The sequence below is a fragment of the Macaca mulatta genome, chromosome 1 (assembly GCF_049350105.2).
Source record: "Macaca mulatta isolate MMU2019108-1 chromosome 1, T2T-MMU8v2.0, whole genome shotgun sequence".
Taxonomy (NCBI): Eukaryota; Metazoa; Chordata; class Mammalia; order Primates; family Cercopithecidae; genus Macaca; species Macaca mulatta.
The window spans coordinates 115814509-115832334 of NC_133406.1; the positions used below are offsets into that span (position 1 = coordinate 115814509).

Sequence of the window (17826 nt, forward strand, 5' to 3'; positions counted from 1 at the left end):
AGAGATCTTCAAGGATGCAGACCAGCCTCGGAACCTGATGAATTCCTGGGGACACTAGATGAGCCCTGGACTGCCTGCATCCAGATTTCATTACCTTGAGAGAAAAATTAACTTCCATCTTGTTTAACTCTCTGTTACTTCTAGTCTCTGTTACAAACATAAATGCAATTCCAAGTCAATTCATAATTAGTACTGCAAGTAAGTAGTCAAGTAAGAGTATCTAAGACCAGCCCGGCCAGCATGGCAAAACCCTGTCTCTACTAAAAAATACAAAAATTAGCAGGGCATGGTGGCAGGCACCTGTAATCTGGCTACTCGGGAGGCTGAGGCAGGGAGAATTGCTTGAACCTGGGAGGCAGAGGTTGCAGTGAGCCGAGACACTCCAGCCTGGGCGACAGAGGAGACTCTGTCTCAAAATAAATAATTAATTAAAAATAAATAAATTAGCTGGTTCATGGAATGAATGAATAAATAAATAAGCCGGGCATGGTGGTGCCTGCCTGTGGGTCTCAGCTACTGGGAGGCTGAGGTGGGAGGATTGCTTAAGCCTGGGAGGTCAAGGTTGCGGTAAGCTGTGATCATGCCACTGCACTCCAGCCGTGGGGACAGAGTGAGACCCTATCTCAAAAAATAAAATAAAAGAGGGGTCGGGCATATGGCTCCTGACTGTAATCTATAATCCCAGCACTTTGGGAGGCCAAGGTGGGTGGATTGCTTTGAGCTCAGGAGTTCGAGACCAGCTGGGGCAACACGGCGAAACCTCGTCTCTATTAAAAATACAAAAATTAGGCCGGGCGCGGTGGCTCAAGCCTGTAATCCCAGCACTTTGGGAGGCCGAGGCGGGTGGATCACGAGGTCAGGAGATCAAGACCATCCTGGCTAACATGGTGAAACCCCGTCTCTACTAAAAATACAAAAAAAAAAACTAGCCGGGCGTGGTGGCAGGCGCCTGTAGTCCCAGCTACTCGGAGGCTGAGGCGGGAGAATGGCGTGAACCCGGGAGGTGGAGCTTGCAGTGAGCCGAGATCGCGCCACTGCACTCCAGCCTGGGCGACAGAGCCAGACTCCGTCTCAAAAAAATAAAAAAATAAAAAAAATAAAAATAAAAATACAAAAATTAGCCAGGCGTGGTGTCACATGCTACTCAGGTGGCTGAGGCAGGAGGATCGTTTGAAACCAGGAGGCGTAGGCTGCCGTAAGCTGAGATTGCGCTACTGCCTTCCAGCCTGGGCAACAAAGTGAGACCCTGTCTCAAAAACAAAACCAAAAACAAACAAAAATAAATAAAATCTGGCATTGGCTTAGGAAAAGTGGGTTAGGCAGTTGTCAGGAATGATATACCCAGTATAGGCTGGAAAGCTGGTAACCCTTAGTACCTGCGAAGCACTTAGTCAGATAGTTCCCTATTTTGCCTTAGAAAGCAGTTAAGGCTGGATGTAGTGGCACACGCCTGTAATCCCAGAACTCTGGGAGGTTGAGGCAGGCGGATTGCTTGAACCCAGGGGTTTGAGACCAGCCTGGGCAACATAGCAAACCCCATCTCTACAAAAAATACAAAAATTAGCTGGGTGTGGTGGCACCTGTCTGTGGTCCCAGCTATTCAGGAGGCTGAAGTGGGAGGATCACTTGAGCCCACAAGGCAGAAGTTGCAGTGAGCCAGGATCACACCACTGCACTCCAGCCTGGGTGACAGAATAAGACCCTGTCTCAATAGAAAAGGAAGGCTGGGCGCGGTGGCTCACGCCTGTAATCCCAGCACTTTGAGAGGCCAAGGCAGGTGCATCACCTGAGGTCAGGAGTTTGAGACCAGCCTGACATGGTGAAACCCCGTCTCTACTAAAAATACACTTCTGTGTGCACTTCTGTCCTTAAGACTCAGCTCAAACTCCAACACAACCGGGAAAACCTTTCAACATCTTGTTACACACACATAACCACCTTTAATTTTCACAACCACCTTATGAGTTAGAGGAATTAGGTAACTGAACTTAAGGAAGAGTTTCTAGTTATATGTCGTGAATTGAGCTTATCTCTGCTCACCGTAGAAATCACATCAAAATAAGAGTAAAGAAGTGAAAAAGGCCAGGGATGGTGGCACGTGCCCGTAGTCCCAGCTACTAGGGAGGTGAAGGTGGGAGGATCACCTGAGCCTGGGAGGCCAGGGCTGCAGTAAGCCATGATGGCACAACTGCTCTGCAGCCTGGGCAACAAAGTGAGACCCTGTCTCAAAAAATAGCCGGGCGTAGTGTCTCATGCCTGTCATCCCAGCACTTTGGGAGGCCAAGGATCATGAGGTCAGGAGATCAAGACCATCCTGGCTAACACGGTGAAACCCCGTCTCTACTAAAAATACAAAAAATTAGCCGGGCGTGGTGGTGGGCACCTGTAGTCCCAGGTACGCGGGAGAATGAGGCAGGAGAATGGCGTGAACCCGGGAGGCGGAGCTTGTGGTGATCTGAGATCGAACCACTGCACTCCAGCCTGGGCGACAAAGCGAGACTCCGTCTCAAAAAATAAAAAATAAAAATAAGTAAACAAAAAATAAGACATGAAAGAGCACAAGGACAAAGAGAAGACTACAGCAAATGAGAGATTTAGTTTGATAAATGGAAAGCCAGATGTGCAAGATAACTGACTTAACTTTGGGGATTTTTCCATTCTGCTCATAATGTAGGGAGTGAAGAGCCAACGAAGAACAAAATAATCAGTCTTAGAACCCAGAAAGGCTCAAACACAGAAAAGTCCTTGGTCCTCTGAAAGCAGGGGAAGGAGGATTGGAAAATTCCTTTTTGGAGATGACTGACTCAGGAGAAGCCGACAGGAACTCAAAGGCTGCTCTCTCCCTCCTTACTCCCAGGGAAGCCCACATATGACAGTCTCTGCGCACCCCATCCATGGAGTTTCCAGGCAGCTCTCTCTTAAGTGGGGACAGACAGCCAAGAATCATCTGAGAGCTGAAGGCAGTCTCCAACATAAAAGAAGCCAAATGAGGAGGAGCCCAGAGAGTAACACATAATGAGGGGACCAGAAGAAAATATCCTAAAACTGCAATTACTATCCTTAGAAATTAAGATTGGCCAGGCACGGTGGCTCACGCCTGCAATCCCAGCTCTTTGGGAGGCCGAGGCGGATAGATCATGAGGTCAGGAGTTCAAGACCAACTTGGTCAAGATGGTGAAACCCTGTCTATACTAAAAATACAAAAATTAGCCAGGTATGGTGGCACATGCCTGTAGTCCCAGCTATTCAGGAGGCTGAGGCAGGAAAATCGCTTGAACCTAGGAGGCAGACGTTGCAGTAAGCTGAGATCATGCCACTGAACTCCAGCCTGGGCGACAGAACGAGACTCTGTATCAAAAAAATACATATATATATAAGAGAAGATATTGCACCCATGATATAAAAACAGAATGCTTTTTTTTTGTTTTTTGGGACAATCTTGCTCTGTTGCCCAGGCTAGAGTACAGTAACGTGATCACTGCTCATTGCAGCCTGGACCCCTGAGCTCAAGTGATACTCCCACCTCAGCCTCATGAGTAGCTAGAACTATAGGTGCACTGCACCACAACCAGCTAATTTGTTTTTTGTTTTTAATTAAGAAAATGTGGGGGAATGGAGTCTTGCCATGTTCCCCAGGCTGTTCTTGAACTCCTGGGCTCAAGTGATCCTCCCGCCTCGGCCTCCCAAAGTGTGGGATTACAAGCATGAGCTACTACACCCAGCCCTAGTTTCTTAATAATACCCCCTGAAAACTAGAATACAGGCCATGGGAAAGGTGGCTCACGCCTGTAATCCCAGCACTTTGGGAGGCCAAGGTAAGCGGATCACTTAGGGTTAGGAGTTCCAGACCAGCCTGGGCAATGTGGTGAAACCCCATCTCTACAAAAAATACAAAATCCAGATGGGCGTTGTGGCATGCACCTGTAGTCCCAGATAGTTGAGACAGTGAGGCAAGAGGATTGCTTGAGCCTCAGAGGTAGTGGCAGCAAGTCAGCCTTAGCCGTGTTCATGCCACTGCATTGCAGCCTGGATTACAAAGTGAGATCCTGTCTCAACACCAACAAACAAGATTCCTCTGGATGCTGAAACATTGAGAAAAATAAAAACAAACAAAAAGAAAACTGAAAACAATGAGGCAATGCCTTCAAAATCTAAAGAAACATTATTTTAAATGTAGAATTCTATACTCTGCCAAGATGTTTTCAGGCATACACAAAATAAACTTGCTGTGCTTCTTTCTCAGGAAGCTACTGGATGACAAATTCTGTTAAAACAGAGGATGAAACAAAAGAAAACCAAAACATGGCATCCAGGAAAGAAGTGATTCCCAGGATGAAGGTGTAGGGAAGGGCCAAAACTGCAACTTTGCAGCAGGTTTAGGACAACCAGTCCACATTGGAGCAAGCTCAGGAGGCCATCACATGAGGTTAACAGGTTACCTACTGTATTTGACCAATTTGAGAGGAGGTTTCTATTTCTGAAAGTAAAAGAATAAAAAAAAAAACAATGCTGGGTGTGGTGGTTCACGCCTGTATTTCCAGCACTTTGGGAGGCTGAGGTGGGCAGACTGTTTGAGCTCACGAGTTTGAGACCAGTGTAGGTAACCTGGCGAAACCCCGTCTCTACAAAAAAAAATATAAAAATTAGTCAGGCATTGTAATCCCAGCACTTCAGGAGGCCGAGGCGGGCGGATCACAAGGTCAGGAGTTCAAGACCAGCCTGGCCAAGATGGTGAAACCCCATCTCTACTAAAAATACAAAAATTAGACGGGCGTGGTGGCACATGCCTGTAATCCCAGCTACTTGGGAGGCTGAGGCAGCAGAATCGCTTGAACCCGGGAGGCGGAGGTTGCAGTGAGCAGAGATCGTGCCACTGCATTCCAGCCTGGGCAATAAGAGCGAAACTCTGCCTCAAAAACAACAACAAAAAATAAATTATAATATTCTATAGTAAATAGTATAGATAATGCCTAAAATGGAAAAATTAAGAAATAGCCATATAAGTTCATTCTTTGGGAATAAGGAAGTAAGTACAGGAAGAGCTAGCTAAGAAGTTAAATTACTTCTGGGAGTAGGCCTCAAGACTGCAGAGGGTTGGGGCAGGACCCTACCAATTTTTATTACAAATCTAACTTTTAAAACTGTATGGGCCAGGCACGGTGGCTCATACCTATAATCCCAGCACTTTGGGAGGCCAGTGTGGGAAGATCACTTGAGCCCAGGAGTTCAAGACCAACCTGGGAAACAGACCCCATCTCTCTAAAAAAAATTAAAAATTAGCCTGGCATGGTGGTACACACCTATAGTCCCAGCTACTTGGGAGGCTGAGGCATGAGAATTGCTTGAGCCTGAGAGGCAGAGGTTGCAGTGAGCCAAGACAGCGCCACTGCACTCCAGCCTGGGCGACAGAGTGAGACTCCATCTCAAAAAAAAAAAAATTAGCTGGGTGTGGTAGTGTGTGCCTTAGTCCCAGCTACGCAGGAGACTGAGGCAAGGGGATCCTTTAGGCTAGGAGGTTGAGGCTACAGTGAGCTATGATCACACCACTGCACCCCAGCCTGGGCGACAGAGCACAGACTTTAAAATTTTTTTAATATATACTTTTTTGAGACAAGAGTCTCCGTCACCCAGGCTGGAATGCAGTGGCACGATCTTGGCTCACTGCAACCTCCGCCTCCTGGGTTCAAGCAATTCTCCTGCCTCAGCCTCCTGAGTAGCTGGGATTACAGGTGTGTGCCACCATGCCCGGCTTTTTTTTTTTTTTGTATTTTTAGTAGAGACAGAGTTTCACCATATTGGTCAGACTGGTCTTGAACTCCTGACATTGTGATCCACCGAACTTGGCCTCCCAAAGTACTGGGATTACAGGCGTGAGCCACCACACCCAGCCAAAAAAAACATACTTAAAAAAAAAATTATAAAGGGAATAGATGTTCCTTGTGAAATATTTAAACAGTATGATATAAAGTCTCAAGGTAGGGTTACTTGTAGTGTGGATTTGATGCGTGTACACTGAGAGGAAAACGCCAGCAGGGTGTTTAGGACAGCAGATATTCGGGAGACAGCATAACTGATGCAGGGAGGTGCTGGCGGGAAGGAGGGAGCCAGAGCTTCCTGCCTCAAGACCTTGACTCTGTAAAGATGTCAGGCTTCTGTTGAGAGTAATGGGGGAGTAGAGGAAGGTATAGTAGTTGCTACAAGGAACTGACTTGCAGGGCTGACCAGGGTCACTGAAGGCAGCGAGCGATAGGAAACTACTGTTTGGTGGTGACTCAACTGGTGAGACAGGTCTGAGACAAGTCTGGATTTTGATCCTGGTTCTACCTCTTCATTAGCTAAATATCCTTGGCCAAATAACCTAAACTTGCTGAACCTTAGAAGTACACATGAAAAAACTGAAAAGGTTGAGTACCATTCCACACTTGGGGTTCAGCTGTGTCAGAGTGCAGAGTAAAAGTTATTGGCAAGAAGATGGTTTAAACAAGGTCTTCGTTCATTAGAAATGGAAACATGGGCCGGGCGCGGTGGCTCAAGCCTGTAATCCCAGCACTTTGGGAGGCCGAGACGGGCGGATCACAAGGTCAGGAGATCGAGACCAGCCTGGCTAAATACGGTGAAACCCCATCTCTACTAAAAAATACAAAAAACTAGCCGGGTGAGGTGGCGGGCGCCTGTAGTCCCAGCTACTCGGGAGGCTGAGGCAGGAGAATGGCATAGACCCGGGAGGCGGAGCTTGCAGTGAGCTGAGATGCGGCCACTGCACTCCAGTCTGGGCGACAGAGCGAGACTCCGTCTCAAAAAAAAAAAAAAAAAAAAAAAAAAAAAAAAAAAAAGAAATGGAAACATGGCTCCTGGGCCTGTAATCCCGGCACATTAGGAGGCCCAGACAGGTGGAAAGAGAGACATGGAGAACTCAACAAGGAAGGCTCTTCTTTAGGCCAGGAGCTCCTCCCCTCTCTCACACTCAACACCATCACTATTTGAAGCAAGAAAGGAAAAAAAGTTGCCAAGCTTTATTTAGGCTGTAATGGTTACAGATAACACACATCTAACCCTATATTCCGTGCTTCCCATGCAGTCCCCTGAGCAGGCTCAGCTACCCTTTCCCTCCAGTCTCACTTCTTGTCTTCCTCTTTCTTGTCCTTCTTGCCGTCCTTGGTGGCCTGGGAGGCCAGGGAGCCCATAGCATTTCGAATGGCTTCATTGTTGGGATCCACACCTGGGAGGTTCTCTAGGACACTCTGAAGGAACTCGGGGTCCTGCATCACGTCGTAATCATCCTCCTCCTGCAAACAGGCAGTGTGAGCTCAGGGGAGGGTGTGGAGCAGCAGGGAGTAAGCAGGTGTGAAGGACAGGAGCATGCCGCTGCCGGAGCTCCCCTGCCTTCTGACTGTGTGGGGATTCGGGCACCTCTGGCCGAGGTAAGGAAAGGACAAATCAGCAAAATCCTTTCTATGGCATGAATGCAAACAGTTATTACTGACCAAATAGAGGAGGCACCTGTTGAAAACTGGTTTTTTTTTGTTTTTTTTTTTTGAGACGGAGTCTCGCTCTACCGCCCAGGCTGGAGTGCAGTGGCCGGATCTCAGCTTACTGCAAGCTCCGCCTCCTGGGTTTACGCCATTCTCCTGCCTCAGCCTCCCGAGCAGTTGGGACTACAGGCGCCTGCCACCGCGCCCGGCTAGTTTTTTGTATTTTTTTAGTAGAGACGGGGTTTCACCGTGTTAGCCAGGATGGTCTCGATCTCCTGACCTCGTGATCCGCCCGTCTCGGCCTCCCAAAGTGCTGGGACTACAGGCTTGAGCCACCGCGCCCGGCCTGAGAACTCTGTTAATTGAGCTCTGAGGAGAAAAACAGATTCCATCACACTGAGGTTTCCTGCTCTCAAGACACCCAGTTCTCCTTTTTCTTTTTCCCAGACCCTCTTTTCTCCCTCCTGGGTAGACATCCTAGAGATGTCTACCCAGGCTGCTCCTACCAGCAAGGAAGGAAAATTACAGAACATGAGGGCACTTCTCCAACTTTGACCACTAGCATTGCTACCTTAGCAAGGTTTACATGTAAGAAATGCATATCCATGTGTTTCCCTCTGCTCCTCAAAGGACTTAGCTATGGTAGAAATGCTCCCAGCCTCAGAGGGATGAGGATCTAAATTCAAGGACTTTAAACCTGATGCGGGGGCAGGTTTGGGTCTCACCTTGGCTGGCTCAGATGTGTCCATGGCTGAGCTGGCATCAATGTCTGCTGATTCCGCCTGGCCAAACTCTGAGGAAGAGAGGTCACTCTGTTCAGTTACCCTTCTTCATCCCAGCCCTCTGCCTAGGCACCACCCAGGCTCTGGCTCACCTGCTCCCTGCAGGGACATCTGCATGGCATAAGCAATCTGCTCTTCCTCAGTCATACTGCTTAGGTCAGGAAGCCCAGTGCGGCCAAACTCTTGCTGGCTGATGGTCATCTTCAGCAGGGCATCATCTGAGTCTGGGAAAAGGAAAAGAGGAGCAGGGTAGAATTGATGCCATATCCATACAGGCCAGCCTCCAAAGCCATTCCCCTAGCCTGGCCCTCCCACATATTCCTACTCTGTCAGACCTCCACACTCTCCCTGCAGTGCCTATACCCAGCTTTCAATGTTTAGCATCCCACAGTCCCAGGACTTCAGATTCCACCTCTTTCACCTTCAGTCCCAGTCGTAGCAATCCCGGCCTCAGCAGCAGAAGCTGCAGCTGCCCGCCGGGCCTCCTCCTCCTGCCGCTGCCGCTGCTCTTCCATTGATACACGAAGGGCCTGATGAAGAGCAGGGCACAATCAGGGCTCCCCTGCCCTCACTCCTACAGGGAGCTGGGAAAGTTAGTTGGGGTGTAGGAAAGGAACATAAAGGGGCAGCTTCTGGTTTATCACACAGAGAAGCTGGAGGGATAAGCAGTGGTATGGGATTAAAAAGGACTTGGGAGAAGCCTTGGTTTTCATCAGGGGGAGTGAAAAAGAAAGCGTCTGACATTAGTGCTCCTAGAGATCAGACAGAAGTATAGGGAAGAGGGGGCAAAAGGAGGTCTTGGAATATGAGTTACTGGGAGTGTCTAGGACTGTTCAGCCTAGTAGAAGCTCTGTCATGTATGTGCCAGAAAAGAACAAAAAAGGGCCTTTGGGCTCTACCTGGGGTCAACATTTGCTCACCAAGGCCAGCTCAGGATCAGCACTGGGATCTACTCCAAATTCAAAGTCACTGGCACCAAGACCCAGCATGGCACCACCTTCGCCAGCCAAAATCGGAGAACTGATGAGAGCATCAGCCAAGCTGGGCCCAGGAGGCACTGTCACCAGATGAGAACCGGTTCCATCTTTGCCATTCAACGTGTTTACAAAGGCTGTCAGCTTTTCTGTGTTCACCTCCTGGTGAGGAAAGAACACAGGACGCCCTCCTTCAGGCCTTGCTCCCTGTTCTTTGCCACGTCCATACTACTCTGCTACAGTGCCCACACTCCTCAGGGTTAAGGACCATTCTGTTTATAACCAAATTAAGCCAATGCCCTCCAATCAGTCCCTACTCACCTCTTCCCCAAAATTGATAATGTCAACATTTACTTTCTCCTTCTTGAGGCGTTTAGCCAGTTTCACCAGCTGGGAAGAAGGGGAGAAAAATCAAGAAATCTGTTCCATACTCGAGGGGGGAAAGGACCTGCTGCATAAAAGCATACAGAACTCTATTGACCTCCCCAAGGTCCTACAACAGAAAAACTGAATTCTCCACATTCACCTTTCCCCAAAGTCATGAGCCTGATGCCTCTGCCAGGTTCTCCTGAGGGATGAAAGACCTCAGTCCCAAACACTGGCTGCCCACATTCCCCAGCTGCCACTTGGACTCACATCCTTCTCATTGTCCTCCACCGGGCTTCCCACAAAGGCAATGATGCGCATCTTGTGATTCTTGCCCTGTCGGTGCTTCAGAGCCAGCTTGTAAAGGGAGAGGAAGTTCTCAGAGTCAACCAGAGAAATCACTCAGCTCTTTCCTCTGTCACTCGGTTCCGTTTTCTTACAGTTTCTTTGTACCTCAAGTATACCATCTACCATCACGCTCACACAAGATTTAACACCCCCAATTCCTCCCTTTTTGCTGTGACTCTCTGTGCATAAAGAAGGGAGGTTAATTCTCCTTGTTTTTTTTTTTTTTTGAGATGGAGTCTCGCTCTGTCACCCAGGCTGGAGTGCAGTGGCACGATCTCGGCTCACTGCAACCTCCACCTCCTGGGTTCCAGCGATTATCCTGCCTCAGCCTCCCGAGTACTGGCCAATTTTTATATATTTAGTAAAGATGGAGTTTTACCACGTTGGGCAGACTGGTCTCGAACTCCTGACCTCAGGTGACCCTCCCAAAGTGCTGGGATTACAGGTGTGAGCCACCGCACCCAGCCTTTTTTTTTTTTTTTTTAAAAAAAAAAAAAAAAAAAGAGAGAAACATGGTCTCGCTATGTGCCAGGTCTTAAACTGCTGGCCTTCAGCAATCCTCCTCCTTTGGCCTCCCAAACTGCTAGGATTACAGGCGTGAGCTACCACACCCAACCTTAATTCTCAATTCTAGGGATTTTTCCCCTTACAACCCTCAACTACCCTTGACTCATCCCCCATATCCTTTCTATGCCAAGTTAACTTTCTCTTGCTCTGGTCCTAGCTCAGGAATCCAGGGGAGAAATAAGTATGATGGAGGCAGGACCTCAGAGCAGGGAGAAACAGTCCAGAGAACCCAGTAGGACTCACATGGGCCACGCGGATACCAGTGCAGAAGGTGATCTTGCCCTTGGGTTGGACAGTGTGCAGCTTGGACAGGATACGACCAGTGTCTGGGGTGAGTGTGGTCAGCACTTCACAGTCACTGGGATGTAGGAAAAGCATTTCAGTGAGTTCAGGTCAGCACAACTACCTCTAAACTGTGTCTGAGTTTTCTTTAAAGACCTGGATAATAACCACTATTTCTATTCTAACTGTAATCTCTATTCTTCTTTTTTATTTTTTGAGACAAAGTCTTGCTCTGTCACCTAGGCTGGAGTGCAGTGGCACAATCTTGGCTCACTGCAATCTCCGCCTCCTGGGTTCAAGGGATTCTCCTGCCTCAGTCTCCTGAATAGCTCGGATTACAGATGTGCACCACCATGCCCGGCTAATTTTTGTATTTTTAGTAGAGACAGGGTTTTGCATGTTGGCCAGGCTGGTCTCGAACTCCTGACCTCAAGTGATGCGTCTGCCTTGGCCTCCCAGAATGCAGGGATTACAGGTGTGAGCCACTGTGCTTGGCCTCTATTCTTCTTAATCAAATATCTAGTATTTAATGGAAACCAAGCACAGAAATAATTAAGTGGTTGGCTTTGTAAGAAACCTGCCCTCTACTTCCAAATGTTTTCCCCTAACTCCTTTTAAAGGCTCACAGGGCCCTGAGAATCCACCAAAATAACGATGCTACTTTGTATCTCTCCTGTCTTCTCCACCTCCAGACCCACTTTCCCAGCTCACACTATGTGCACTGGAGTGGGAGGCTACTCATTTAAGAATTACCAGTTCCTAAAACAAAACACTTTCAGGGTAAAAGGATGTGTGATATATGCCTAGGGGCTCTGATCCAAAAATTTCTTTTTCTCTTTTTTTTTTTTTTTTGAGATAGTCTCATTCTGTCACCCACGCTGGTGTGCAGTGGTATGATCTTGGCTCACTGCAACCTCCGCCTCCCGGGTTCAAGCGATTCTCCTGCCTCAGGCTCCTGAGTAGCTGAGATTACAGGTACCCACCACCACACCTGGCTAATTTTTGTATTTTTAGTAGAGACAGGGTTTTGCCCTGTTACCCAGGCTGGTCTCAAACTCCTGGGATTACAGGCGTGAGCCACTGCGCCCAGCCCAAAATCACTTTTCACTGACTTTAAAATATATTATGAAATTTCACCCCTTACCCTAGCCCTGCCCAACAAACAATAAAAAGAAACAGAAATTTCACCCCAGGAGATTTAGCTTCTGTACTGTATTAAATTAAACCGAGCAGGTTAATACAAAAAACAAGTTGCTATTAACATTTACACTAAAAAGTGAAGAAGGCAATCTAGGAAGGTGATGGGCAAAAGCAGCCTCAAGGAATCTACAGAAGAGTAGCATGTAACAACCACCCACCTACTGAGTCCCCTCCTCCTCTGTCCCCCATACTTAGCCAGTGTGATAAGGCCCACGTTGTTCTCGGGGTTGCTGCGGGTCTTTGAATGACAAACTATGTTGACAGCGTCCTGCTGGGCCTGCAGCCGGGTGGGTAAGAAGTCTCCATTCCGCATATACTCACTGTTGTCCACACTGCCAGATTAGGGTTGAAGGACAAGAGAGAAGAAATGTAGAAGTTCTCCAAAACCTTCTCTCCAGTTCCAGGGGCCCCCTATAGCAGCAGCTCTCAGTCTTCATAGAATCACCTGTAGCTTTTTTTTCCTTTTTTAAATATACAGATGATCAAGCCTTAGCCCACATTTATTGACTCAGAATAACCAATGAGGAATTTTTTTTTTTTTTTTTTTTTTTTTGAGGCAGGGTCTTGCTCTGTCACTCAGGTGGAGTAGAGTGGTGCACTCATGGCTCACTGCAGCGTCCACCTCCTGGGCTCAAGTGATCCTCTCACCTCAGCCTCCCAAGTAGCTGGGATTATAGGTGCGAGCCACGACGCCCAGCTACCTTTTAAATTGTTTTGTAGAGACAGGGGTCTAAATATGTTGCCCAAGCTGGTCTTGAACTTCTGAGCTCAAGTGATCCTCCTGCCTCTACCTCCCCAAGTGCTGGGATGACACGTGTGAGCCACCTGTTATCTGTGTTTCAGATAATCACCTGTTTCACCTGTGCCCAGCCAAAAAAATTTTTAAATCTTTACAAAGTGATTCTGATGAGCTCCAAAGGTGGTGATCTACTGATGAACCACAGCACCTTCCTATAAGCTGCACTTAAGTGCTACTAAGCTTTGTCATGGATAATTTAACCCTCCCATTAAATGGCAGTAATCCAAATACAAGAAATGAAGAAGGTAACTTAAAAATATCAATAGCTGGGCGTGGTGGCTCACGTCTGTAATCCCAGCACTTTGGGAGGCCGAGGCGGGCAGATCACCTGAGGTCAGGAGTTCGAGACCAGCCTGACCAACATGTAGAAATCCGGTCTCTACTAAAAATTAAAAATTAGCTGGGCATGGTGGCACATGCCTGTAATCCCACCTACTTGGGAGGCTGAGACAGGAGAATCACCTGAACCCAGGAGGTGGAGGTTGTGGTGATCACGCCATTGCACTGTAGCCTGGGCAACAAAAGCAAAACTTCGTCTCAAAAAAAAAAAAGAAAAAAAAAATCTATAACATAGGCTGGGCATGGTGGCTTATGCCTGCAATCCCAGCACTTTGGGAGGTGGAGGCAGGTGTATCACTTGAAGTCAGAAGTTCGAGAGTGTTGGCTAACATCGTGAAACCCCGTCTCTACTAAAAATACAATAATTAGCGAGGCGTGGTGGTACACACTTGTAGTCCCAGCTACTCAGGAGGCTGAGGCAGGAGAATTGCTTGAACCCGGGAGGCCAAGGTTGCAGTGAGTTGAGATCACGCCATTGCACTGCAGCCTGGGCAACAAGAGCGAGACTGGGTCTCAAAAAAAAAAAAAAAGAACTACGTGCATACTGCCACAAAAATAATAAAATACCTTGGCTGGACGCGGTGGCCCACACCTGTAAAGTTAGCACTCTGAGACGCTGAGGTGGGCGGATCACCTGAGGTCAGGTGTTCGAGATCAGCCTGACCAATATGATGAAACCGCATCTCTACTAAAAATACAGAAAAAAAATTACCTGGTCATGGTGGCAGGTGCTTGTAATCCCAGCTACTCGGGAGGCTGGGACAGGAGAATCCCTTGAACCCGGGAGGCGGAGGTTGCAGTGAGCCGAGATGGCACCACTGCACTCCAGCCTGGGCAACAAGAGCGAGACTCCATCTCAGAAAAACAAACAAAACAAACAAACAAAAAAAACAAACCTAGGAATACAACTAACCAGGGAGATGAAAGATCTCTACAATGAGAATTACAAAATGCTCAAATAAAGAAGATACAAACAAGTGGAAAAACATCCCACGCTCATGAATAGGAAGAATCAGTATCATTAAAATGGCCATACTGCCAGGCATGGTGGCTCACACCTGTAATTCAAGCACTTTGGGAGGCCGAGGTGGGCAGATCACTTGAGGCCAGGAGCTCAAGACCAGCCCAGCCAACATGGCCAAACCCCATCTTTGCTAAAAATACAAAAAATAAGCCAGGTATAATGGCAGGTGCCTGGAATCCTAGCTACTTGGAAGGCTGAGGCACAATAATCACTTGAACCTGGGAGGCGGAGGTTGCAGTGAGCTGAGATCACACCACTGCACTCCAGCCTGGGCGACAGAGCAAGACTCTGTCTTATAAATAAACAAACAAACAAACAAACAAACAAGCCATACTGCCCAAAGCAATTTACAGATTCACTGCTACTCCTATCAAACTACCAAGGACATTCTTCAAAGAACTAGGAAAAAACTATTTGAAAATTCATATGGAACCAACAAAGAGCCGGAAAAGTCAAGGCAATCCTAAGCTAAAAGAACAAAGCTGGAGGCAACTTTACCCAACTTCAAACTACTACTACAGGACTACAATAACCAAAACCACACGGTATTGGTACAAAAACAGGCACAGAAACCAATGGGACAGAATAGAGAGTCTAGAAATAAGGCTGCACACCTATGACCATCTGCTCTTGGACAAAACTGACAAAAGCAGTGAGGAGAAAGAGTCCCTATTCAATAACTGGTGCTGGCATAACTGGCTAGCCATATGCAGAAGATTGAAGATGGACCCCTTTCTTAAACCATACACAAAAATTAACTGAAGACGGATTAAAGACTTACTGTAAAACTCAAAACTATAAAAATCCTGGAAGATGGGCTGGGCACAGTAGCTCACACCTGTAATCCTAGCACTTTGGGAGGCTGAGGCAGGTGGATCACCTGAGGTCAGGAGTTTGAGACCAGCCTGACCAACATGGAGAAACCCTGTCTCTACTAAAAACACAAAATTAGCTAGGTATGGTGGCACATGCCTGTAATCCCAGCTACTCGGGAGGCTAAGGCAGGAGAATCGCTTGAACCCGGGAGGTGGAGGTTGCGGTGAGCTGAAGGTTGCAGTGAGCCAAGATTGTGCCATTGTACTCCAGCCTGGGCAGTAAGAACAACAACAACAAAAAAAAGTGGGCAAAGGAGCCAGGCGTGGTGGCTCAACACCTGTATTCCCTGAAGTTTGGGAGGCTGAGTCGGGTGGATCATCTGAGCTCGAGTTTGAAACCAGCCTGGCCAACATGATGAAATCCCGTCTCTACTAAAAATACAAAAAATTAGCTGGGCATGGTGGTGGACACCTGTAATTCCAGTTACTCAGGAGGCTGAGGCAGGAGAATCACTTGAACCCAGGAGGCGGAGGTTGCAGTGAGCTGAGATGGCACCACTGCACTCAATCTGGGCAAGAAGGGCAAAACTCCATCTCAAAAAGAAAAAAAAAAGTGGGCAAAGGACATGAACAGATATCAGATACTTTATTTTTATTTATTTATGTATTTATTTGAGAGGGAGTCTCACTCAGTCGCCCAGGCTGGAGTGCAGTGGCACCATCTCGGCTCACTGCAACCTCCACCTCTGGGGTTCAAACGATTCTCCCACCTCAGCCTCCGAAGTAGCTGGGACTGCAGGCGCCCACCACCGCGCCTGGCTAAATTTTGTATTTTTAGTAGAAACAGTGTTTCACCATGTTGGCCAGGCTAGTCAGGAACTCCTGACCTCAGGTGATACACCCACTTCGGCCTTCCAAAGTGCTGGGATTACAGAACTGAGCCACCGCGCCTGGCCACTTTTCAAAAGAAGACATACTATACGGCCAACAAGCATATGAAAAAGACCTCAGTATCACTGATCATTAGAGAAATGCAAATAAATCAAAACCACAATGAGATACCACCTAACACCAGTCAGAATGGCTATCCTAAAAAGTCAAAAAAGAAGCTGGCAAGGTTGCGAGAAAAGAGAACACTGGTATACCGTTGGTGCAAGTGTAAATTAGTTCAATCATTGAGAATCACTTGAACCCAAGAGGCGGAGGCTGCAGTGAGCCGGATTGGGCCACTGCACTCCAGTTCGGGCGACAGAGCGAGACCCTCTCAAAAAAAAATTATTCATCGTTTATCTGAAATTCAAATTTCACTGGGCATCCTGTATGTTACCTGGCAACGCTATGCTCCCCCAAAAAACTAAAAAGACGAAATCTCATAGGTGTCTGTCTCACCCAATTGGTGATTTGTGTTCGTCAACTATTCTGTATTACATTCAATGATTACAGGTAGAAGGAACTCTTGCAATCCTGCAAAAATTTATGTCCTCCCCATCTAATGTGACTCCTAATAGGTACTCAGCCCAAGCCTGAGACTGGCGAAGACAGCTACCTCACCGGATAAAGCCTTTGTGTCAGACAGCCCTGGGTTTAAATCTTGACTCCACCACTTAACTAGCTGTGTGATTTTGGACAAATCACTCAAAATCGCTGAGACTCGGTATCCTGAACCGTAAAACGGAGAGATAATTTACCTTAAGGTGTGGTTGTGAGGTTTAAGTGAGATAAACAAAATGACTGAGACATAAAAAGCAATCTGTAAATGGTACCTTTGAAGATGACACAGGGAAAGGTAATGAAGTTAGAGACGAGGGAATGGGGAGAGGAAGGGATTAATAATCTATTTTTCTAATAGACATTATTTTGCGAAGAAAGGAGGGCAGAAAACTATTACGATGAGTCCGAGAAGCAGAACTGTGGCTAAGGACAGACCCGGGCTGCTCTAGAGAAGACGGCGCTAGAACAGAGAAAGGCAGCAGGAATGACCGGTCAATGACCGTCCCCCTGGGGGTGAGAGGGGTAACCAGGGACTGTCTGCCACTCCACGGCCCCGGGATGACTCAGGGACTCCAGCGGGCTCCTAACCTCCGGGCCCAGGGCCGCCTCTCGCCCATGAGCTCCCGGCCCCCACCCCAGGCCCGCCCTGCCTTGGCGCCACACGCGCCCGGGACCCAGCTGTGCCCCTCCTGCCCCGAGGTAGCTCCTCACCACACCATAGTGCTTTCCAACACCATCTTGCCACCTTCCTCCCTCCCGACCGGTTCTCCAGGACGGCCTAACAACAACTCCTCCAATTGGCCCATCGCTCTTCACCAATCACAGACCTCGGCTTGGCCAGCAGCTTCCGCCTCCGTCCCCCGTGTTGCGTTCTGGGAGTTGTAGGCGCCGCCAAACAAATGGGCTTCTTGTGGGTAGTTGAAGGGAATCGCGGTAACACAACAGGATCTAGCCTCTACTTTCCCTGCCATTGCAGTTCCCAGTTGGGGTTTCCCGCTGGCCGGATCTCAGAGGAGCTATGGAGGAACCTTTGAAAGTGCTGTGTCGGTTCCAGCTTCGTCATTTTAAAAAAAAGTGTCGGGATCGGCCGAGCGCGGTGGCTCACGCCTGTTATTCTAGCACTTTGGGAGGCCAAGGCGGGCGGATCACGAAGTCAGGAGTTCGAGACCAGCCTGACCAGCATGGTGAAACCCTGTATCTACTAAAAATACAAAAAATTAGCCGGGCATGGTGGCGCACGCCTGTAATCCCAGCTACTCGGGAGGCTGAGGCAGGAGAATTACTTGAACCCGGGAGACGGAGATTGCAATGAGCCGAGATTGCACCACTGCACTCAAGCGTGGGCAACAGAGTGAGACCCCATCTTA

The 17826-nt window shown here is 48.0% G+C and overlaps 1 protein-coding gene and 2 long non-coding RNA genes across 7 annotated transcripts in view; 2 read left to right on the forward strand and 1 right to left on the reverse strand.

Annotated features, from left to right (window-relative positions):
• LOC114670759 (uncharacterized) overlaps positions 1-4508 on the forward strand; it is an 18593-nt gene extending 14085 nt beyond the window's left edge. Inside the window, exon 3 of the long non-coding RNA XR_003720470.2 lies at positions 4244-4508. This is a non-coding gene — a long non-coding RNA (uncharacterized LOC114670759). The remainder of the gene's footprint in view (positions 1-4243) is intronic.
• A 2471-nt stretch (positions 4509-6979) lies between these two features.
• On the reverse strand, positions 6980-17258 carry PSMD4 (proteasome 26S subunit ubiquitin receptor, non-ATPase 4). Of its 5 annotated transcripts, none has more exon segments than NM_001136568.1 (10): positions 6980-7286; positions 8198-8265; positions 8347-8478; positions 8676-8784; positions 9175-9390; positions 9550-9618; positions 9865-9951; positions 10753-10867; positions 12183-12323; positions 17171-17258. In NM_001136568.1, coding segments are annotated over 10 exon segments (1134 nt in total). In that variant the 5' UTR covers positions 17197-17258; the 3' UTR covers positions 6980-7115.
• On the forward strand, positions 11267-14024 carry LOC144331475 (uncharacterized). Its single transcript, XR_013398543.1, has 2 exons — positions 11267-11750; positions 13539-14024. It is a non-coding gene; the product is annotated as an uncharacterized LOC144331475 (long non-coding RNA).
• Positions 17259-17826: the final 568 nt, after the last annotated feature.